The sequence below is a fragment of the Myxocyprinus asiaticus genome, chromosome 17 (assembly GCF_019703515.2).
Source record: "Myxocyprinus asiaticus isolate MX2 ecotype Aquarium Trade chromosome 17, UBuf_Myxa_2, whole genome shotgun sequence".
NCBI classification, from domain to species: Eukaryota; Metazoa; Chordata; class Actinopteri; order Cypriniformes; family Catostomidae; genus Myxocyprinus; species Myxocyprinus asiaticus.
The window spans coordinates 18,434,382-18,458,904 of NC_059360.1; the positions used below are offsets into that span (position 1 = coordinate 18,434,382).

General features: G+C 38.8%; 1 protein-coding gene across 10 annotated transcripts in view; it reads left to right on the forward strand.

Annotated features, from left to right (window-relative positions):
- Positions 1 to 24,523, forward strand: part of LOC127455032 (DNA (cytosine-5)-methyltransferase 3A-like) — a 115,849-nt gene that overhangs the window by 9,156 nt on the left and 82,170 nt on the right. For 6 of the 10 annotated variants that reach the window (XM_051722570.1, XM_051722567.1, XM_051722568.1 and 3 more), the window contains exons 3-4: positions 2,765 to 2,869; positions 20,697 to 20,997. In XM_051722570.1, the coding sequence (XP_051578530.1) occupies positions 2,765 to 2,869; positions 20,697 to 20,997 (406 nt within the window). Of the gene's footprint in view, positions 1 to 2,764; positions 2,870 to 17,845; positions 17,949 to 20,696; positions 20,998 to 24,523 lie in introns of those variants that run through there. The other 4 variants (XM_051722574.1, XM_051722576.1, XM_051722572.1 and 1 more) reach the window with 3 other exon arrangements.

Here is a 24,523-nt window from a genome sequence, read left to right on the forward strand (position 1 = left end):
TGGACCTTCTAAAAGCAACATTTTGGTTTGTAAAAGTTAAGGAAAAACACTAGGAATAAACTGAATCACAGTGGTTTTTCTAATGAATTTTAAAAGGTGATGTGTGTTACCTTCTCTCCCATTTTAATATGCAGAGACAACTATAAGTAAGCCATTCATAGGCTGATTTCCCTGAAAAGTGTAAACACTGACCACGTTTGCATGCACTTAAAAAAAACATTCTATTCCTGGGTTTTTGCAGAGAGTGGCAGTCATGTAAACGAGAACGCAGTTTTCCTTATGCCGTTTAAGGGATTAAGAGAATGAGGTTTAACACACCTGGGTTTCTCCCAGATAATGCGGTTTATGTGGCCATGTAAACGCTATAGCGCCATTCTTATAGGTTTTTGAAGAGTGCGCATATGCGTGGAACAGACCCGATACCTAACGTCATAGGATGGAGCCCTACAACAAATAATAACAACATAATGAGCACAAATATATATATATATATATATATATATATATATATATATATATATATATATATATATATATACTGTATACATTTAATTAGGCTTATGAGCGTGGTTTCAATTGAACCACTCTATTTTAGTCTATCACTGCCATCTAGCCGGGTCAACTATAACATGGGTTAACGCCGTTAATTAAATGCGTTGTTTTTGTATTTTCAGTGGGGCTAACAATAAAATTATGAATGTTCACAGTGTATTTTAAATTTTGATTTATAGGAAGATAATTAAATAACTTATATCTATGAAACAACAGTCTTCGTCTATTGAAAAAGGCTGATATTCTTGCATTTTTTTCTATAGACTAGTTCATGAGCTAACTAAGCTATAACTGTAATTTTGCATTGTTAGATTGCCTTGTACACATCAAAATGTAAAAAAAAGAACTAATGTAAATAATAATTCACTTTCTTTACACTAAACGGTGGTGCCAAAAGTGTCCCTTTGCGCCTCCTGGTGGTAAAGTTTTACCACCGCTTTAGTAAGGGTCATTCTGGTTGGATACCTACTGTATCAACAAGTCTACACATTTCTCAGAGTACAGTGGTAAAAGCAAATACACTATAAACTATACCCATTTATAAACACCAATTTAAAATATAGATTGTCCCTCACGTCCCCGTATATGCATTTAAGTACACTGGGTGAATCTTGGATTTTGACGTAAAAGGGAAACCCCACTATTGCAGTGCAATTCCGCTGCAGGTCATGATGGAAAGTTAAGGAAACAAACACAGCAACAACTCTGGAATATCTGGAAACAAACCAAAGAAATAGAGAATAAAATAGGAAAGTCTTCCTCTGATACCATGTTTGTTATTTACTCAAGTGTTGCAGTGAAGTTACGTTGCTGTGGAGAAAGCTGCTTACTGACCGAGCTGCATGTATAGAGTACACCGCTGTGCTTTCCAACCTTAAGCAGCTTTCTCGCAATAAACTACTTTCTGGTGTCCATGTAAAAGAGCTCAGTGGCAATTTTGGCACTTTTAATATTGTTCTGTTCACTTGAGCAACCATATCTGTTTAACGGACCAATGGAAGAATGGGGAGCATTTGGAAAAACGTGTTTGAAAATGATTTTTGCAATTCCATTTGGTGATGCTATTGGTGCAGAAAGTACACACTTCACCTTTAAGTTGACTTCTACTATATCAGTGACACACATCTTGTTTAATCAAATGACTCTTATGGAATAGTGATTGACTAATATGGGTTTTCAGTGGTCGATGGAAATGCAGGGTGGTTGATAACATTTATAATGCTGATATATTCAGTTTGTATATTATACAATAATATATTGGATAACATTCAGTTTGATAATAGCAAAAGAGATTTACACAAAATAACTTAAATGCATTGAACACGTACTTTACACAATATATACTCAAATTAAACAAAATAATTACGATACTTATTTTTGTTAACTGGGCAAACAGGCAGGATTATTGGCCAGTGATCTCAAAAAGGCCAATTATTCACTGAGTTATTGGCCTGGCCATGTATTTCATCTATCACTATTCTAAAATCTAAAAATTATGCACATTTATAACCTGGATGAAACCATATTACTCATCAAATACCAGACAGGGTTCCCATGATCATGGAAAACCTGGACATTTCAGGAAATTTGTGTTTTTCAGGTTTAGAAAAGGTCATGGAAATTTATCAAATTAAAAAAATCGTGTAAAAGTAAAAAAATAAATAAACATTCTGTGATGAATTCACTTTTTCTAGATATTCTCAGCTCTAAAATATTTCATAAGCTAGATGCTCTTGTGTAGAATAAAACTAGCTCGTAAACCTTTGGGGCCATTTACACCGAATTCGTTTTTGTGTCCGTCTGTGCTGTTTATCAAATTTTTTTCTATGTAAACATGCACTAGACAGATTTTTTTCAGTGTCTCGTGCATGAGCGTCATGCTTTTTAGATGTCATGTAAAAGTGCTTAAACTTTTAAAAACATGTCCCGACACCTGCTTTCTGTACTATTCGTTGCGCTGTGTCTAGATTTTTTCAGCGGAAGTATGCATTTGGTGTGAACGGCTGATGCACCAATTAGTGTGAATGATTCATTAGTGTATCGGTCTGAATTTCAAGGATTTCTGAAAGTACTTATTCAGTAATCACAAAGAACTGGACAACTCATGGAAATTCATTGGTCAGAAAGTGTGGGAACCCTGACCAGAGAATTTGCTTTTGGGTCAGTCTAGTTGAGCAGTAATGCTTAATGACATGTGTTTTTATTTGTTTAGAATGAGAGCTCTAGAATGGACACGGTGATTATTGATGAAATGCCTTCGCTCTGCACTCCTGTCCGTAAGGTTGGACGGCCTGGCCGCAAACGCAAGCACTTCCCTGTGAGTATCCTAGAAACTCTCAGCACTCAACTTAACCACAAAACATCCAACTTCTCCTGGGAAATGGTTTATTTTTGTTTATCCACCCGGTGTTAGTCTTGGCAGTGGTTAGTAACATTTAAACAGACAAATGTGATTGCTTTTAATGATACAAAAGCTCTGGATAAATAGTTTGAAATGCATCAGAATTAGTCAATAATGATTGGACATTAATGACATATAAACATCAGTCTAGTTAATGATGCTTACTAAGGATTAAACTTTGTCATGTAACTCATCTCTCACCATTTATGCTACAGATATAAATGATACATCAAATCGTGTGGATTGTTGAGGAGAGGTGTGCGTTTCCTTTTCTAAGTGATCGGACTTAATATTTTTGCCTAGCGGACAATAAAACAGGTGAAAAAATTCCATAAACTTTTATTAAAGGAGGGACTCAAGCCATATCTAGGGATATCATATAGCCATTTTCCACCGAAATTGCGATGGTTCTCATGCCGTGCCTGTGCTCCGCTGGTTCACGGCTGGGGCAATCTTGAGACTATCGTAAACTGGCCGCACTTTTCCACTGACCTTAGAGCCGAACGGTGACGTAACGGGTTACTGTCTACGTGGTAGTTTCACGTGACTACCTCAAACATAAACAAACATGGCGCGTCATATTGTGTTTGTATACAGCTTTTACTCATGTTTTTGAGGACATACGTATTAATGCAATCCATCATTATTACATTGCTCAACAAGATTGTCAGAGACAACATCTACACTAAAGATGACAGGTAATGTAATTACATTATATTGTATGAACTATGGCTTAACTGGCTAAGTTCTGTAAACTGTTACAGTGCAATCTTATTAACATTGGTGAAGCAGATGGTTGTATTTGGATTTTTGCCATAGCATATAATATTATTGATGAGAATCCCCCAGTTTTACTTAATAGATAGCCGCAATCTTCCAATCTTAGTGAGTAGCTGGTCAAAAATCCCCTCACAGAACAAAACAATGCACAGAATAAGATGACAACCATGTAAGAAAAGCTAACAAAGTTGGCAAATATAACAACTTACTGAGATCAGCTGCAGAGGACACCGGTGATTCACTGTTTATCACAAGCATTACTGGTTGAATTCAATGCCCCGGTTAGCTAGCAGGCTGGTCAGTGTCCAAGTCCAAAACACTGTTGCTCCTTCCACTGTCCCTTTTGCTTATGTCCTTCTTATGGTCCCTGCACTCCCTTAAGAGTTTTTCAATTTGTTAATGATTTGGTCAATTGTCAAAAGTAACAGTCAGTATCTGGTGTGGCCACCAGCTGCATTAAGTATAATTTTATAATTATAATTTTATTTATTTATCACACATTATACATTTGCACATATACAGTGAAATTCTTTTTTTTCACATATCCCAGCTAAGCTGGGGTCAGAGTGCAGGGTCAGCCATGTTACGGCACCCCTAGAGCAGTTAGGGTCAAGGGCCTTGCTCAAGGGCCCAACAGTGGCATCTCGGCAGTGCCGGGGCTTGAACCCCCGACCTTCTGATCAGTAACCCAGAGCCTTAACCGCTGAGCCACCACTGCCCCCGTACTGCAGTGCAGCTCCTCCTCATGGACTGCACAAGATTTGCCAGTTCTTGCTGTGAGATGTTTGCCCACTCTTCCACCAAGGCACTTGCAAGTTCCCGGACATTTCTGGGGGGAATGGCCCTAGCCCTCACCCTCCAATCCAACAGGTCCCAGACATGCTCAATGGGATTGAGATCTGGGCTCTTCGCTGGCCATGGCAGAACACTGACATTCCTGTCTTGCAGGAAATCACGCACAGAACAAGCAGTATGGCTGGTGGCATAGTCATGCTGGATGGTCATGTCAGGATGAGCCTGCAGGAAGGGTACTACATGAGGGAGGAGGATGTCTTCCCTGTAACGCACAGCATTGAGATTGCCTGCAATGACAACAAGCTCAGTCCGATGATGCTGTGACACACCGCCCCAGACCATGACAGACCCTCCACTTCCAAATCGATCCTGCTCCAGAGTACAGGCCTCGGTGTAACGCTCATTCCATCGACGATTAACGCGAGTCCGACCATCACCCCTGGTGAGACAAAACCGTGACTCGTCAGTGAAGAGCACTTTTCGCCAGTCCTGTCTGGTCCAGCGAAGGTGGGTTTGTGCCCATAGGTGACGCTGTTGCTGATAATGTCTGGTAAGGACCTGCCTTACAACAGGCTTACAAGCCCTCAGTCCAGCCTCTCTCAGCCTACTGCTGACAGTCTGAGCACTGATAGAGGGATTGTGCATTCCTGGTGTAACTCAGGCAGTTGTTGTTGCCATCCTGTACCTGTCCCGCAGGTGTGATATTCGGATGTACCGATCCTGTGCAGGTGTTGTTACACATGGTCTGCCACTGCAAGGACGATCAGCTGCCTTTCCTGTCTCCCTGTAGTGCTGTCTTAGGCATCTCACAGTACGGACATTGCAATTTATTGCCCTGGCCACATCTGCGGTCCTCATGCCTCCATGCAGAATGCCTAAGGCATGTTCACGCAGATGAGCAGGGACCCTGGGCATCTTTCTTTTGGTGTTTTTCAGAGTCAGTAGAAAGGTCTGTTTAGTGTCCTAAGTTTTTATAACTGTGACCTTAATTGCCTACCGTCTGTAAACTGATATTGTCTTAATGACCGTTCCACAAGGGCATGTTCATTAGTTGTTTATGGTTCATTGAACATTGTTTAAACCCTTTACAATAAAGATCTGTAAAGTTATTTAGATTTTTACAAAATTATCTTTAAAATACAGTGTCCTGAAAAAGGACGTTTCTTTTTTGCTGAGTTTAATAGAAACTGAAATGTTGGTTTTTTGAATGTGATATCTTATAACGGTGTTGGACAGTGTTGCATAGCAGTTTAAGAGTGTGTCCTTGCTTTCACATATGTGTATATTTAAGTTGTCTACTTTGAAGATTCATACTTATTCTGTTTATGTTTTTGTAACTTTTTTCCTTTCCGGCTCTTTCCCAAAACACACCACTTTTATTTTGTCAAACCACTCCGGGAGTGAGTAAGTTTGTCACATTTTCCACACCCAGTCCCTGGGAAATATCCATCCTTCTCCGGAGCCCATATTCCTGTGTTTGAAAATAATCCCTGCTCTCTTGCATAATTAATCCAGAGAGGTCATGTCAGGGCATGTGGATGTTCGGTTGCCCCACATCCTCTCCTGCTTCCCCTGGGGACATTGTGATTGTATTATCCCCCTATCCCATTCCTTCAGCAGGTAATTGCGGTCCTGCGAGGGGAGCGATGGCTTACTCTGTGAAATGTTACCCATGTGAAGACAGATCGAATAATGTTTGACTCATTTCTCATAGAGGTGCTGACTGCTGATGTGAAGGATTTTGTTAGCGCTCTATGTTTGACTGCCTTGCTGAAATGTTTTCTAATTGTGAGGCCATCTGGGAGAGACAAGGTCTTGGTGACATATCAAGACTGATTTCTGGAAGTTTTCCTTCAATGGCTATATTCACACAGTCAGTGTTTGAGATTGACAACTGTATTTTGTAACAGGTGTGACTTTCGAATTGTCCTGTTCATACAACAGTTTAAAAGAGTGGCTCCAATACTGTCTGTATGAATGAATAACCAAAGGCAAGCCTCTATATTTATTTTTGCAATAGCCATGAATAATGCCTGAAACCATCACCACCAGTAAATATCAAAGAGCGCGCCTTTCATAAAAGTCAACAACTTTCCACATTTAAAACAACACAGTATTTAATAAATGAGTCCAAGCGAGGTGCAAGTTTATCAGTGAAGTCTTAATTAAACCGAGAGCAGCTTCGAACGTTTTTTGTTTTTGTTTTTTTATTGTAGAGCACGACGTTTGATAACCAAACTCACTCTAAAAATGCAGATGTAGGTCTTGAAAATTTGGCAACGTCCACACTAATCCATTTAAGTTTAAAACCTCTGTTTTCAGTTTTTCTAACATCATCGTTTTCCAAAGTATGCGGTTTTGGAGAGCATTTTCTAAAGCTTCCTTTTTCGTTGGAGTAAAATGGCATTCTAGTGTGAAAAGAGGCATAAACGTAGCGAAATGAATGCTTTTCAAACAAAAATGTATTAGTGTGGACATGGCCTAAAGGCCCCGATGTACTTCTGGAGAAGGTCTTTGTTCAGGGGTAAAAAAAGGAAGTTTGAAATTGCCAACGGTATACTGTTTGCAAACATTCAGACAGTAAAACCTTAACTAATGTGACATTAAAATATGTTATCAATTACTACATGCCTCGTTCTATGAGTAGAGATTGAAAAAAAAAATCTGTTTTAACCACTCGATGATGAATTAAAGTAATATATATGCAGAATATTTTTTTTATTTGTCTTGTTTACATTCTGAATTCATGGAGCTTTTGAGCTAACACGATATTCACGGCCATGATATGCACCGATTACGCTCTGTTATTGTAATTTATGATGATAGGAATACTACTGCAAAGATGGATGTATAAAAGAGTGTTAATGAGCAAAATGAAGACAAAAGAATGATGAAAAGATATCTTACTATGGACAGATGTGTGAATGGCTTTCGCAGCAGATGACACATGAGTGTATTTGAGGAGATTTGATTCCTTTTGTAGACTAATTAAAAAAAAAAAAATTGCATGACATTTGAAAATTGTCTCTAAGCGAACGACTGTACAGATGTAGGTAAATTTGCCCCAGCTCGCTAATAACTCTGCAGGCCGGTGTGTTCATGTTGACTGATCTTGACTGGCTGAACAGTATAGTACAAAGTACGTGGAGCTCCAGGTCACACCAACCAATGACGTGGACCAATGGCAGTAAGAAGGTGTTTAGCAGCCGGTTAGAAGTTCTCGTAAAAGTTCGACCAAGCAAGCTGTTTCGAATCACCGAAATGAATGAGAAAACACCTTCTTTTTGGCCATATTTTGTTCTAAATAATGTCACACCTGTTCGTTCTTTGATTTCTTATGAAGTATATCAAGTCCTTTACAAACCACTTAAACAAACTCAAAAACACCATCTTTTGGTCAGGATTTTGTTCTGAATGATATCACACCTGTTCGTTCTTCGATTTCGAATGAAGTATATCGGGGCCTTTAAGATCTTAACTTCAGTTATAGAATGCGGTTGTCACTCTTGTTTATTACTGAAATGTGTGTCAACGTAACCATATTTAGCACTCTAAATAAGAGTTTACAACCATCAATTCTTTATATGCTATTTTTACACACATCAGACAGACTTCCAAAGCTCTCGGCAGGGCATCCAGACCGTGACTAAAATGGTAACAAATGCGACCAAAAATAATTGATTGCGACAATAATTGAAAAATATAGTCGCAACTGGCGACAGTCGGGTTGTGTGCGTTCATTTGCGGTTTTGTCAGATATCATATTGTGAATTATTGAATATATTTTTAGAGCGCACACCAGTGTGTATCGCGCCGCATTTCACCCGTTCTGTGTCTGACGAGCTCACTGCACCGCACGCAATAACAAAACCCAGTGCAGTAACAGTAAAGTAAGACTAAGGCATTTGACACTTAGGACAATTGAGGAACTTGTACACAGCTATTACACAAGGTGCAAACGTTCATTGATGCTCAAGAAGGCAACACACTACTATATGCATACTATGCTTTATGTAAATATCTGCTTATGTAGATTCTGAAGGGCAGTACTAAAATAAAAATAATCTTTTATATCTTATATTTGTATAAATTATGAAAGGGGTGTGAACAAAAAGGAATGCAAACTTATCTTCTCGACTATATATACTGTTTATTAAATATTCGATGAATGGGTTATCAGCTGTCTTCCTTTTCTACTAAAAACAACCATTTGGCTCCTTAATGTTTCAGTTTAGGAGCCAATGGTTCCTAAGTAATTTTTTTAGTTTGGAGCCCTGCTCAGTGTGGCCTATATAAGGATACATATGGAGGGATTTGTTTCTAGGACACATAAGGAAGTTGCTAATATCAAAGCATACCACAATGTTTTGAAAACTCGGATTGCTGCCAGCACCTTTGTTGCCTGGTTTTCCGGGCATTTCAGTATTCAGTTGGACTGGAATTATTTGAAATAATATTTTAATTTTTTTACATTGTCTTTAGTATATGTGAGCAGTGCTTGCCCATACAAAGCTTACCGCCACAATGCTAGGGCATTGTGGGTGATTGCCTGGGCATTGTTATACAGTTGCTAAGGTATTCTAAATTGTTTTTAGTACATTGCTATGTAGTTGTTAGGGTGTTATGGGTGGTTGCCAGGTGATTGCTTACTTATTAGGGATGCACCTGTAATGTTATGTCTGTTTATGTAAAACTTTTTGGGTTTATCTAGATAACCGTTTTGCACTATTTAGATCTTGTCTTTTATTTTGACGTTTAGTTCACTGCTTCCTGTTCACTGTGACTTCCTTGTCTTGTCATGTGACCCCCTTGTTTCATGTGTTTTGCTCTCATTGGTTTATTGTCTTATTAACTTGTTATCAGTGCTGTTTTGTTATTGGTTCATGTTTTAGTAGTCTTGTTATCGTGTTACTAGTTTAGTTTTGTCATTGGTTGTCTTTGTCACGTGTTTCCCTTATGTTCTTTTGTTCCTTGTTAAGTATTGTTTTGCTGTTACATATTTTCGCTTGTGGATTACCGTGTTCCTATTTGCTGCGTAGTTTGTCACATCTTAATTGAAGTCTGTGTCAGTCTAGTTAATTTTTTGTTATATTCCTGTTCCTTGTTTTGATTTGTAGTTAGTTTTTGCGTTTACTCAAAAAAAAAAAAAAAAAAAACTGCACTTGGGTTCCTATCTTCGTCATCGTCCTCTGTTCTGCCTGCAAAACGTGACAGAACAGATATGGAATTTCTGGGCTGTTAACTGATAATTCACAGTCCTTAGTGGCTGATACCGATATATGTATATATTTTTTCCACATTAAAAAACCTGTACTCCTTAAGAAATTAATTGTAATTTTGAAACATATGTAGGAAAACCATGACCACTCACATTAAAATAAAGATTCCAGTCATATCAGTAACCTTATAAAAGCAGTTTTATTCTACACGTAGAGGGTCCACACATGGGGGCTGCCATGTTAGATTCACATGACCAGCCAAATACTACTTGCTTAATCTCAGTAACCATCCTGGTATTTGACTTTCACTCACTGATTAAAGTAATCATGGCTGACTGTGAATTGTGAATTTTTACATTGGCATCAGTAACTGAAAACTATTGTGTTTGAATGATGCTGCATCCAGGCCACTAGGTGTCAGTGTAAGTTTTTAATCTTTTAACCTGGAACTGCTAGCTAATTCATTAAAAGCTACTCATTTGAAAAATAGGTGTAACTTAAAAGCTTGGAGTATGAACTTGACAATCTGACCAAATTTTAACAGCTGCTTAGGTTTGCCAGATGTAACATGAACCGGAAATGTGCCTATATTACATATGTATGCTGATTTGAATGAGAAATAAATGACAATGCACTTGCATAAATTGTATGATGCACATTTTTATGAGTATTTACAGTAATCCTGAAGAATCACTAACAGAGAGACAATAATGAACTCGTAACAGCTGTAATAATGCATGAAACCAAAATAAGCAGATATATAAGCAGCATGTAATGAACATTAAACAACAAAAACCAAAATACAAACCATAATCTCTCAATACATGGTGTAATATTTATGCCGGCAGCCAGACTGTGCATGCAGCGGTGGTTCTTGTGTTCCAGTTTGTGTGTTCCATCATTGTGCACATGCGCGTCTCATTCACAGATGATTGTTACAGCACTCATTTGTCAAAAGTTATGAAATGTGAACACAACAATCATAATGGATAAAAGGTAATATGGGTAACATCATAAAGACCAAATAGTCGTGAGTCATTACCTTAGAAACGTTTTAAATACAACAAGCACATTCGTTTCACTTACAAACTGTGTTTTTAGTCATCTCACATTACTTTGTGAGGATTATGTCAAGATCTAAGCACTGAGCTACATTATATTTGGGCTTGTTTTAAACTAGATGCTTTGCTGTATGTGCTATATCCCACATTCTGTTTATGTTTCATGAAGTAATACACCCCCAAAATTATTACCCCCAAGTGACATACCTACATGTTGTTGTCGCGTTTACGTTCATTGCTTCGTGAAACACAAAAAGAATGGAAAAAGGCATGTCGTTACTTACAGCAGATGATCCTGATTAAAACCAGCCCCAAAACAACATAACGAGGTGCAGAGACATTGAAATGATCCTCACAGGGTGACATAAGCGCACTGTCGCTTGAGGCTGCCCGAGTCTCTGGCTGAAAAAGATTAGTATCTGCGAAAATATTGGCGGTAATTCCACTATCGGCACAATAGTTATATTTTGATTTTCCCGGTTATCTGCCAATAATAAGTGCTGTTAGTTAATAAAAATTTGTAATCACAATTAATTGCATAATTGTTTTTAGTTAATTGCGATTAATCGCAGATTTTGAAAGTGCTGAAATTTGACACTAAATATACTTATTTTCTTGTCAAAATAAATTTATTTCCATCTCAGGAAAGAAAACAAAACAATATGCTTTATTAACATTTTCCAAGCAAAGCCTTTCACAAGAAATGCACTGAAACAGCACCAATTCGAGTAACATTAAACGTTTCCCAAAGTGTAAGTGGGAGGTTGACTAATTGAAAGAACTATTTTCTCCATGGGTTGCATATTCATTGCAATGAGCATTAAATCTCTTAAACTCTCATCCTCCATAATATTAATCTGCCAGTATACTGTGGCTATCCGCTTTGTTACAGCAATCATGAAGCTGCGTTCATGATTCACGTCAGAGCATCAACACCTGAAATTTGAACTCACTATGAAAAGGGCTACCAGACAAAAACGTCTCTTTCTGCGTTTTGGTGATAGTTAAGACTTGACTTGCTTCTGTGGTAATTAAAATGCACCTTACAAGTACCATCTGTGCTTGTTTTGTACATTAAATAGCGCTAAGATCTCCTTTCTCCATCATTTTATCACTGACAGAGAAGCGCTGTCAGAGATTCTTTTATTTTCTTAGATAACAACCTCCGCAGCTCTGTCATAGGAGAGTATTACGACAGTACCGCCCACAGAATGTCTATAGGACCACCGTGTTATGCTATTTTATGGTAAGCTTGCAGGCTCATCTTGGTAGAAGTGCTCTGGCGCTGTGAAGTGTGCGTCAGTATAATGACTCCGGGTGGACACATTACATAGGTTCCGCCCTTCAAACCAGTGTTTATGCTGTATTAACGGTAAATGCGTTAATCGCGATTACGAAAAATGAACGCGTTCAACTTTTTTAATCGCATGCGTTAACGCGTTAATAATATATACCAATAATATATTGGCTGCCGATATACAGTATCGTGCATCCCTATTACTGATCCTAGTCAAAAGAGCCCACCTCCAAGTCTCTATGATACTCTGGTCCCTAGAAATGGTCTGGGACCCTCCTTCAATATAATTCTAATATGTTTCGCTAGTTTTATCATCCACAAGGCAAAAATGGTTAGCCTCCTGAGACCCGAGCATGACTGCTGCGTGCATTTCCCTTTCTGATTTGTAACTAGTAGCACCTAATAAACAAAAGCTGCTTTGGAACAATGTGTACTGGGAAAAGCACAAAAATAAAAATTATTTGACTTGATTTGACTCTTTTGTTACAATGTTTTTTTTCTATTTTGGCAAGAAAATCTAAATGTTCTCTCTTTGCACTGTCAAACAAACAAGTGGTAGCCAGTTCTGAAGCATTTTACCAATCATAAATTTGCATATTTAATTCTGATACAAGTAATGGAATACAAGTAATTTGTGATAAATTGCTCAAATTTTAATAAATGGCATATCGAATGAAACTAGAGACTTTAATCTTTTGACTCAATCAGGTTTCAATGTAAAAACTTAATTCCGTTTCTTATGTAATGTTGTTGACGTTTAAAGACAAACTCCGCTGTGATCGTGCCATGTTGTTTTGTCACATGTCTTTACTGACAGCCCAGAGTGTCCTGAACTGAGATCAGTCTGTTTAAATTAATTTAAATTATACTTTGCATATAGTGAAGCCAAAAAAACAACGACCACGCATGTGGACGTGGGTTTGCACGAGGTTAAAGCTAAAGACAGCTAGAGTACTTTCGGGTCTACTTGTTTTTTGCCAGCTACCCTCAGATGAACGGATAACATTCTTCCCATACCACCTCCCTCTGTAATGCCGAATGAAAAACGAGGCAAATGGAAAGAATTAACAGTATAGAAAGTAGGAACCCATAATTCAGGATTTGTGGGCGGCACAGTATAGCTTTTAGTCAAGTTTTCCAAGTCTGGCCAAGGCTTAGCAATAAGGATAGCCTGATGGCCTTAGGCCAGTGTTAGGGAGTTTCAGGCTAGTTGACACATAATCAGTTCATAGTCATTTGTTTTTCTGTTATGTATTGAACATTGTTGTTTTAATGAATCGATTAAAAAATTCACAAGTTACTGGTTTGAATCAGTACAACAAATTAGGGCCAGTACAAATATGAACCTCTGGCCTAATTGGGCAAGCAGAAAAAATACCTTTGTGACAATTACAAAGGTAAGGAGGAAGCTGGGGCCGGCTTGACAAACACATAGACATTTAATGACACTTTTCAGCGTATAAAGAAACAAAAACAATCACTGCTTTCCAGCCAGCTGCGTCAAATCATAAAAACAGTCAAACACGCGGACAAGCTTCGTACATCTCTCTCCCCTCTGCCACTGTCTCTTCTCCTTAAATACTCCCGCCTCCCCTCGCTGGAACGCGAGGCCGGTGTGGCTCACAGGTGGAAGTCATTCGCCACTTATCTTCCCGGCCTCGCTCTGCCCAGATGCCGCTCGGCTCCGCCCTGCTCACCACAACCTTATTGTTGAACCCTCTTGGTACGACAAGTTATGCCACTAAAGATATGCTGAACAATGACTTCATCTGTCATTCATGACATGAGACAGCGACGCAGTTGAGACCTCACTCCTGATTGTGCAATGCAATATTGAAATCCATCAGCTGTTTCACAAGGCCATGTCTTTCCTCTCACTTGAATGGAGTAACGGTTGTGTTATGTCAGATTGCGCTTTTATTTCTTCATGAGAGTGGCTTTGACATCCCAAGGCAGTGAGGCACGGTGGCAGCTGCTGCTAAAGAGAAATGCCACTGTCAGACTGGCACTTCTGCTCTCCCCAGGCTTCCAGTCTGTCTGTCTCCATCTCGTATCAGTCTGGCTTCTCTCACACATGCTAAGCAGGTGGATGGTTCAGACGAGTGATGTATGTCTGACAGTATAGATTAATGGCTTGCTGTACAGGAAGTATGGACATAAAGCATAGGGAATTTGGGTGTGTTTTCATGTGGAATGTGTAAGAGATGTGCATCTAGGATGTGTGTGTGCATGTGCATACAAGATAAGATTCTGGAAGGTCTGGTGTAGTAGTATATTAAGCAAGATGAACTTCTTTGCCCCCAGAGATTCAGGATATGTGGCAGTCACCAAAGTAAACTGTATTATATGTGGATTATGGAATAATTTTAAGTGATTTAAGGTCACTACAAATTAACTGCACACTTTTTAAGATCACTTATGTTATGTTATTTATTATGATACCAGTGATAATAACTTATGTTATTATTGTGATATAAGTGTCAACATAAGTGAAAAACCTTGGCTATGTTCCTAATGGAATACAACTGTATATTTTTTGTACATCTTCTTTAGCCAATCTGATTTGATGTTTTCAATCCAGCCAATTAGTGATCGAGCGATATGGGTTTTTTAATGGGCGATGCCAGTATCCACAGGGCAGGGTGGCTGATAGGCTGATACAATGCCGATATATCACACAATTTAATATTGTATATAACATAAACATAAAATTGCTAAAATATTAATAAACTCTTATTTAGCACTATATTTACTCAATTTCACACTAAACTTTAACTTTGTAAAAAAAAAAAAGAAAATTGTATTTTAAATGGTAGATAGCAGTTTCTTCTGATTTCTGTTTAGTCATCAAATATTAGTAATTTATTTGCACTTGAAGAAATTGTTAATATATTAGGAAGAAGAAAATAACAGTACACACAGTAGTCCAGCAACCATTGATGGCATGTCCATGTTAGAAATTGCATTTTCTCAAAAAATACAGAATCAAACCAATTCCACATACAGGTGCATCTCAATAAATTAGAATGTCGTGGAAAAGTTCATTTATTTCAGTAATTCAACTCAAATTGTGAAACTCGTGTATTAAATAAATTCAATGCACACAGACTGAAGTAGTTTAAGTCTTTGGTTCTTTTAATTGTGATGATTTTGGCTCACATTTAACAAAAACCCACCAATTCACTATCTCAAAAAATTAGAATAAGGTGACATGCCAATCAGCTAATCAACTCAAAACACCTGCAAAGTTTCCTGAGCCTTCAAAATGGTCTCTCAGTTTGATTCACTAGGCTACACAATCTGCTGATCTGACAGTTGTCCAGAAGACAATCATTGACACCCTTCACAAGGAGGGTAAGCCACAAACATTCATTGCCAAAGAAGCTGGCTGTTCACAGAGTGCTGTATCCAAGCATGTTAACAAAAAGTTGAGTGGAAGGAAAAAGTGTGGAAGAAAAAGATGCACAACCAACCGAGAGAACTGCAGCCTTATGAGGATTGTCAAGCAAAATCGATTCAAGAATTTGGGTGAACTTCACAAGGAATGGACTGAGGCTGGGGTCAAGGCATCAAGAGCCACCACACACAGACGTGTCAAGGAATTTGGCTACAGTTGTCGTATTCCTCTTGTTAAGCCACTCCTGAACCACAGACACCGTCAGAGGCGTCTTACCTGGGCTAAGGAGAAGAAGAACTGGACTGTTGCCCAGTGGTCCAAAGTCCTCTTTTCAGATGAGAGCAAGTTTTGTATTTCATTTGGAAACCAAGGTCCTAGAGTCTGGAGGAAGGGTGGAGAAGCTCATAGCCCAAGTTGCTTGAAGTCCAGTGTTAAGTTTCCACAGTCTGTGATGATTTGGGGTGCAGTGTCATCTGCTGGTGTTGGTCCATTGTGTTTTTTGAAAACCAAAGTCACTGCACTCGTTTACCAAGAAATTTTGGAGCACTTCATGCTTCCTTCTGCTGAAAGATGCTGATTTCATTTTCCAGCAGGATTTGGCACCTGCCCACACTGCCAAAAGCACCAAAAGTTGGTTAAATGACCATGGTGTTGGTGTGCTTGACTGGCCAACAAACTCACCAGACCTGAACCCCATAGAGAATCTATGGGGTGTTGTCAAGAGGAAAATGAGAAACAAGAGACCAAAAAATGCAGGTGAGCTGAAGGCCACTGTCAAAGAAACCTGGGCTTCCATACCACCTCAGCAGTGCCACAAACTGATCACCTCCATGCCACGCCGAATTGAGGCAGTAATTAAAGCAAAAGGAGCCCCTACCAAGTATTGAGTACAAATACAGTAAATGAACATACTTTCCAGAAGGCCAACAATTCACTAAAAATGTTTTTTTTATTGGTCTTATGATGTATTCTAATTTTTTGAGATAGTGAATTGGTGGGTTTTTGTTAAATGTGAGCCAAAATCATCACAATTAAAAGAACCAAAGACTTAAACTACTTCAGTCTGCGTGCATTGAATTTATTTAATACACGAGTTTCACAATTTGAGTTGAATTACTGAAATGAACTTTTCCACGACATTCTAATTTATTGAGATGCACCTGTACAGTGTCATTTCACATTTACTTATAGCACACGTGAAGCACTTTTATTTTGAAGTTGCACTCACGCGCTCGTCCCGATCCAGTGCAGACAGCGATCTCCTGACAGTTTAAACAGCCTGGATCGCCTGCTTGGATTGTCACGTACTGACCGTCATGATTTGTGAATTAGAGGAACTATTGATCCTGATCCTGAAGTTTTGATTCTGGCTGATGGATACGACACCAAAAATATAAATAAAAAACATGCACCCTGTCTCTAAAATGTATATATTTACATTTATATACAATACATATGTAAAATGTGTAAAAAATATATGTTTACATTAAACATTTTTTGGCTGTTGTAATTATAGTCCCACATGAATTTACAAAATGTACTGTATATCAGGGTACGTTTTTTTCCGTCATGATGTACAGAAGAACTAAGAACTTGGTGTTAAATATGTATTTAAATGTATAGGTCTTATTAATGTTCATTAGGCTACTATGAAAATTACTCTAATTAACAAACTAATACACATATAATACGCAATAAACTGTTAAGCATTGTAGCTTATGTGAGTGTGTTCACGTTAACATGTTGTCTTGTATTACCATATAAAGCCTATGTAAGAATGAATGGTTATTTGTTTTATTTGTGTACTATAATGTGCTTTTCTGTGTATAGTAAAATTGTCTTCCTTCTTTGAAATATAAATTGAAATGATTTGATATCACGAGAAAAAGGCACCACCGACAGCAGTAAAAGGCACACACACACAAAAAAAGACATTTGATATAATTACAGGACAAAGTTGTTCAGCATCTGCAAAGAGCATCAAAAACTAGCAATGACATGCAGTATTTTCACAAAGTTAAATTGCGCAAGTTAAATTTATATATATATATATATATATATATATATATATATATATATATATATATATATATATACCAGGTCAAAAGCCTACTCGTTGTACTGGCGGCCATACGTATCATCACTTATTTTAGGTGGGCATATGCAAAATCCTAAGAAAGATAGGTGGGCCTGCGTATGCCCTAGACTACACTACTGGCTCGACGGGAAGAAAACGCTGGATTTTTGTGAGGTTCGAGAATTCAATCTGTTTAAATGAGATATCTGCATATTTGCAGACGGTATATATTAGACGTTTTGTTGATATTTGCCTTTTATCATTAGAAAAGTTATAGGGAACTGTTGAGGAGAGACTGTTAGAATACATGCTTCAGAGGAAGATTAATGAGCGTTCCACAGGATGCTGGATCTGCTGAAGTTTTGTGAGGTTGGTTTATTACATCTGTTTAAAGGAGATATGTGCATATTTGCAGATGGTATACTGTATGATATTAGTTTTATTGATATTTGCATTTTTATCATTAGACAAGACAGTTAAAAGTTACAGGGAACTGTTTAGGAGAGAGAGAGAATGAAACAGACGAGCACTTTAATATTATGAGCTCAAACACGTCTGCCGCAGCTCTGACATGCGGACCGTTTAAATGAGACTGTGTTGCACACCGGTCTATTATTGAAATAACACAATGGCACGTAACAACTAAACAAACCGTGACTGGTCGTTTACATGTATCAGTCGCTTCACATGCAAGCAGGTGATTCTCGGCGCCCTCAAGAAACAAATTGGCCAATAATTTAAAATTCTGAATATCGGCCGATTTATTGGCCTCGCCGATATATCAGTCGGCCACTTCAGCCAATCATAGTATGGCTATTTTTCTGAGTTCGTAATGACATACTACCATACTACTCTTACTATTTCTGCCATAGCTTTATATGGCAGAAATAATAAGAGTAGTATGTAGGACTGTGTTGATACAATCAAATATTGATATATCGCAAACCTTTTTTTTCATGATATTGTATCGATACTTTAGATTCATGTATCGATATACTGTATATATGAAACTATTTGTGTATTCATATCATGTTAACACACAACAATGTTGGCACACTGTTACTTCAAAATCAATTTAATGAGCTCACCAAGAGACAAAAATGTGATGTTTCGAGCTACTTGTTCTTCATCAGACATCAGTATACACTCACTGAGCACTTTATTAGTAACACTATGGTCCTAATAAAGTACCCCGATGTGGTCTTCTGCTGTTGTAGCCCATTCGCCTCAAGGTTCGACATGTTGTGCATTCTGAGATGCTGTTATGCTCACTACAGTTGTACAGAGTAGTTATCTGAGTTACTGTAGCCTTTCTGTCAGCTCCAGTCTGGCCATTATCCATTGACCTCTCACATCAACAAGGTGTTTCCGTCCGCAGAACTGCTGCTCACTGCTGATCTCCTGGGATTTTTACACGCAACAGTCTCTAGAGTTTACTCAGAATGGTGCCAAAAAACAAAAACCAAAAAACCATCACTGGATGTTTTTTTGTTGTTGTTTGTTTTTGGCACCATTCTGAGTAAACTCTAGAGACTGTTGTGTGTGAAAATCCCAGGAGATCAGCAGTTACAGAAATACTCAAACCAGCCTGTCTGGCACCAACAATAATGCCACGGTCCAAATCACTGAGATCACATTTTTTCCCCATTCTGATAGTTGATGTGAACATTAACTGAAGCTCTTGACCTGTATCTGCATGATTTTATGCATTGCACTCCTGCCACACAATTGGCTGATTAGATAATCCCATGAATAAGTAGGTATACAGGTGGTCTTAATAAAGTGCTCAGTGAGTGTATAACTGAAATATACCCAAATTAATTTGAACTGGAATTGGAATTGATTCGTAACCAAATCAAATTATGATATTGTGATATAATGCAGTATATTGAATTTTGACGTGTATTGCAATACGTATCGTACTGTGAGGTGCCAGGCAATACCCAGCCCTAGTACTATGGTAATATCCCATTCCGAACTCATATGGATATTTCTGCATTTCATTCATTCATTCATTCTTTTTTTTTTTTTTTTTTTTCGCTCCCTTTAAATTGGAAAGTCAGAATTTCCAACTTCCCACTTGGAAAAATGCAATAGCACTTAAAATGCACTTAAAGTTGGGCTTCCAAATTCAGCTGTCAAATTACCTCATACCGTTGCATGTTTAATTCAGCGATTTTTAATCCTATTGTGTATTGTGCGTTTTGCAATCTGATTGAATTATGAGTAAAAAAAATTGTGGTAGATATTTGGCCCTACTTCATTTGTCACACTTCAAACGAAAGGTCAAGTTTGTTTTGTGGCATTTTTTGGAGATGGTGAGAAACAGTATTCCGCACAGTGTACTCTGTTTTATACTGCACATTTTGGCATATGCAGTAGGTCATCTGATTCCATGCAGAAAGAAAATTTGCTTACTATACACTGTATACATACTGTAAACTTAAAATATAGTAATAGTATGAAAATACTGTAAAACATTTTACTCAGCATATACTTAATGTATACAAAGAATAGCTTCAATCATGTGTCTTCTGTGGTCTATCAGATTAAATTAGATGCTTCAGTGCAGATGTCAAGGCAAGGACATCGGAAATGGCCTTATACTGAACAGCAAATTGCAGGGGCTCTAGAGTAAATGATACATTTTACTTTCAAATTGAGACATATTCTTAATTTATTTCTGTAATAAATTAGCAAACCCTGGTTCGATTCTGCGTTTGTTGCACTCTTTTTCTCATTCTGTTTCCTGTCTCCTCTCTTAATATTTTCTTGAATACTACTTATAATAATACATAAAAATGAATATAAAGGTAGTTTTACTATAGTAATATTGTAATAACCATGTTTTTTTTAACCTTGCCGCCAAAAAAAAAAAAAATTCTGGTTTATGAAATATGAAACAATATTATTTTTTGACATTGGTATAATAATGAAGCGTATAATTAAAGGGGATTTTCTTGTTTTTGGTAATTATAATTTGTTGTATGCTGGAGGGCCATTTTAATCGAAGTATTGAATTAATTTAGCCACAGAGTCAAATATTATTTATTACATCTTATAATAATCTTAAAGATGCATGACAATGCAATCCGATTATGTAATTTCACATTTCAGCACAAAGGGGTGGAGCTCCAGTCGTCTTTGCAGTCTCAGAATGGAGATGTTGAGAAGCACGAGAACAAGTCCTGTGAAGGTTGCCACTCCACACCAGATAAGAATGCTGCAGAAAACGGGCTCCCTCACCAGTCAGCCTGTCGGGCCGAGTCAGCCTCCGATTCGAGCATGATCCTATCCCTGGAGAACGGATTTGTTGTCAGCCAGATCAAGCCGAAATCTGAAAAGTACGAAGAGGACACACTGCCAACTCTGCCTCGCAAGAAACGAGGGAGACGAAAACTGGAGCGGCCAACAAAATGTGAGTTTACACTCAGTCTTCCTCAGCATCATGTTTCACAGCTGTCTGCTCGCTTTGTTCCACTTGTGGGCTAAAGGCCAAGAACGTGCCATTGTGATGATAAAAAAAACCCCCAAAAAACACTGCAACATTCAGTCACGAAACTAGAGGGGCTGTAAAAGGGTTTTGGAGGCTTTGCAGCCAGTATTGACTTAGAAGACAAATAATTATTGTTACATAGTGTATTGATATGTAAATCAATTAATTACAGTGCACTCCCAGAAATTACATTTGTAAACAAAAGACACCAGCTTTCTACAGTAGCCTACACTGTGCACAGAAACGATTTGTGAAATTGTCTCTCCAGTGTGATGGTGGTCAATTATCAGACCTATGAAGCAGTATGCAATATGCAACAATAAACATTTAACAGCAGTGTCCTAAACTGTTGTTACATGACCTCATACCATTTATAACGTATGGATGTTTAATCCAATGTGTGGCATCCAGTAATTAGAAATAAAAATAGGTATTTTAATTTTGAAAGAAATGTAATGTCCTAACTTTTAGCAGTCCGATCAAATGAGTCAAGAAGGAGATGTAAAAAATTGTGGCTGGTATTACTTCCCATTTATTAGTTAAACTGGAACCGGAAGTTCAAGTTGAGTGCATTGCATTGTGTGATACAGTAATCTGCGCACTATGCTCTGGGTATACTACACGTTTCAGCAAATGTATTAGGTCATCAGCCTGTTACAAGGCCTGTTTTGTGCACACAAAAGCACTGTGTAAGCGAAGCAATGGTGTAACTAAAACAACAGGCTCACAAATAATTAATTACACAACTTTGATTGAAATGTACAGTATATAATAACTTTTTTGGACTATGTCTGGACATTAACATTCTTAACTCTAATTCTAAATGATAAAGCTTGTTGCTTTTTAGCTACAGTAGCCTCTGATTTAGCTTTAATAAACTTGTCATATTTCTTGCTATGTAGAGCTTTAAGGTAAGTAATCAAATTAGTTTTGTTAAAAGTTTTAACAGTAGTTCCACCTTGTGGAATCTAGCAGGGCCACGGCACAAGTTGTAGACTAATTTGCACTTTTTTCCACCCCCTTTTGACAAGAAGTAACTGGCCCTGATTAGGCCTGTGGTTAGGATAATTGTGATTACATTTACATTTATGCATTTGGCAGACACTTTTATCCAAAGCGACTTACAGTGCCCTTATTACAGGGACAATCCCCCTGGAGCAACCTGGAGTTAAGTGCCTTGCTCAAGGACACAATGGTGGTGGCTGTGGGGATTGAACCAACAACCTTCCACTTACCAGTTCAGTGCTTTAGACCACTACACCACCACCACTCCATGATTATTGTGCCCTTCAAATTACAACCACATTCTACTGTCCAAATAAGGGAATTTTAAGAATAAATATGTATACTGAAGAGCCAAAACATTATTACCACCTTCCTAATATGCTGTTGGTCCTCCGCGTGGTGCCAAAACAGCCCCCACCCGCCGAGGCATGGACTCATCAAGACCCCTGAAGTTGTTCTGTGGGATCTGGCACCAAGACATTAGCAGCAGATCTTGAGGTGAATCTGCCGTGGATTGGACTTGTTGGTCCAGCACATCCCACAGATGCTCAATTGGATTGAGATCTGGGGAATTTGGAGGCCAGAGAAACACCTTGAACTCTTCATCATGTTCCTCAAACCATTCCCGAACAATGTGTGCAGTGTGGAAAGGCGCATTATCCTGGTGAAAGAGGCCACTGCCATCAGGGAATACCATTGCCATGAAGGGGTGTACTTGGGCTGCAACAATGTTCATGTAGGTGGCACGTGTCAAATTGACATCCACATGAATGGCCGGACCGAGGGCTTCCCAGCAGAACATTGTCCAGAGCATCACACTGCCTCCACCGGCTTCTCGTCTATCCACAGTGCATCCTGGTGTGATCACTTCCACGGGTAAACGGCACGCACGTACACGTCCATCCACGTGATGTAAAAGAAAACGGGACTCATCGGACCAGGCGACCTTCTTCCACTGCTCTAAGGTCCAGTTCTGTTGCTCGTGTGCCCATTGTAGGTGCTTTCTACGGTAGGCAGGGGTCATCATGGGCACTCTGACCAGTCTATGGCTATGCAGCCCCATACGCAGCAGGGTGCAATGCACTGTTTGTTGTGACACATTCCTCCCCTAACCATCCTTAAAATTTTCTGTGACTTGTGCCACAGTAGACCTTCTGTCGGTTTGCACCAGACGGGATATCCTTCGTTGTCCTCGTGCATCGATGAGTCTTGGGCACCCAACACCCTGTCGCCGGTTTGTGGTTTGTCCCTCCTCGGACCACTGTCTATGGTACTCACCAATACTTACCGGGAGCACCCCACAAGCCTTGCCATTTCAGAGATGCTCTGACCCAGTCATCTGACAAGAACAATTTGGCCCTTGTCAAAGTCGCTCAGGTCTTTACTCCTGCCCATTTCTCCTGCATTCAACATGTTGACTACGAGAACTGATTGTTCACTTACCATCTAATCTACCCAGACCTTGACATGTGGGCTTGTTTGGAGATGATTAATGTTATTATTGTCATAATGTTTTGGCTCATCGGTGTAAATGCCATTAATGGCGCACTTGTGTGTTTTATTCAATTGAACTTTGAAGGTCTCACTGAGCCGCACCACCGGCCGCACCCAGTAGAGATTAACTGGGTCTGATGCGCTCTGATACATGCGCCATCTGCGGATGTGCGTGCCAAACTCACACGAAAATATAAAAGAGCAAAGCGCTCTGTGTAATGTCTAATGTTCTTTGTCATTGGGGTTCATACATGCAGCATTAATGACACACAGTGACACAGAGTAGGAGATGCCCGCTTACTCTTTCTGTGGAGAGGATAGAATAAAAAAAAAACACATAATCTTAAAGGTCTCCGTCATCTAAAATAAAAACTTTTTATTTCATTCGGTTTAAAATAACATGTGAAAGTGAAGAATTTAGCACAGAAATACACTATATTGCCAAAAGTATTCGCTCACCTGCCTTTAGACGCATATGAACTTAAGTGACATCCCATTCTTAATCCATAGGGTTTAATATGATGTCGGCCCACCCTTTGCAGCTATAACAGCTTCAACTCTTCTGGGAAGGCTTTCCACAAGGTTTAGGAGTGTGTTTATGGGAATTTTTGACCCTTCTTCCAGAAGCGCATTTGTGAGGTCAGACACTGATGTTGGACGAGAAGGCCTGGCTCGCAGTCTTCGCTCTAATTCATCCCAAAGGTGCTCTGTCGGGTTGAGGTCAGGACTGTCAAATTCTTCCACACCAAACTCGCTCATCCATGTCTTTATGGACCTTGCTTTGTGCACTGGTGCGCAGTCATGTTGGAACAGGAAGGGGCCATCCCCAAACTGTTCCCACAAATTTGGGAGCATGGAATTGTCCAAAATCTCTTGGTATGCTGAAGCATTCAGAGTTCCTTTCACTGGAACTAAGGGGCCAAGCCCAGCTCCTGAAAAATAACCCCAC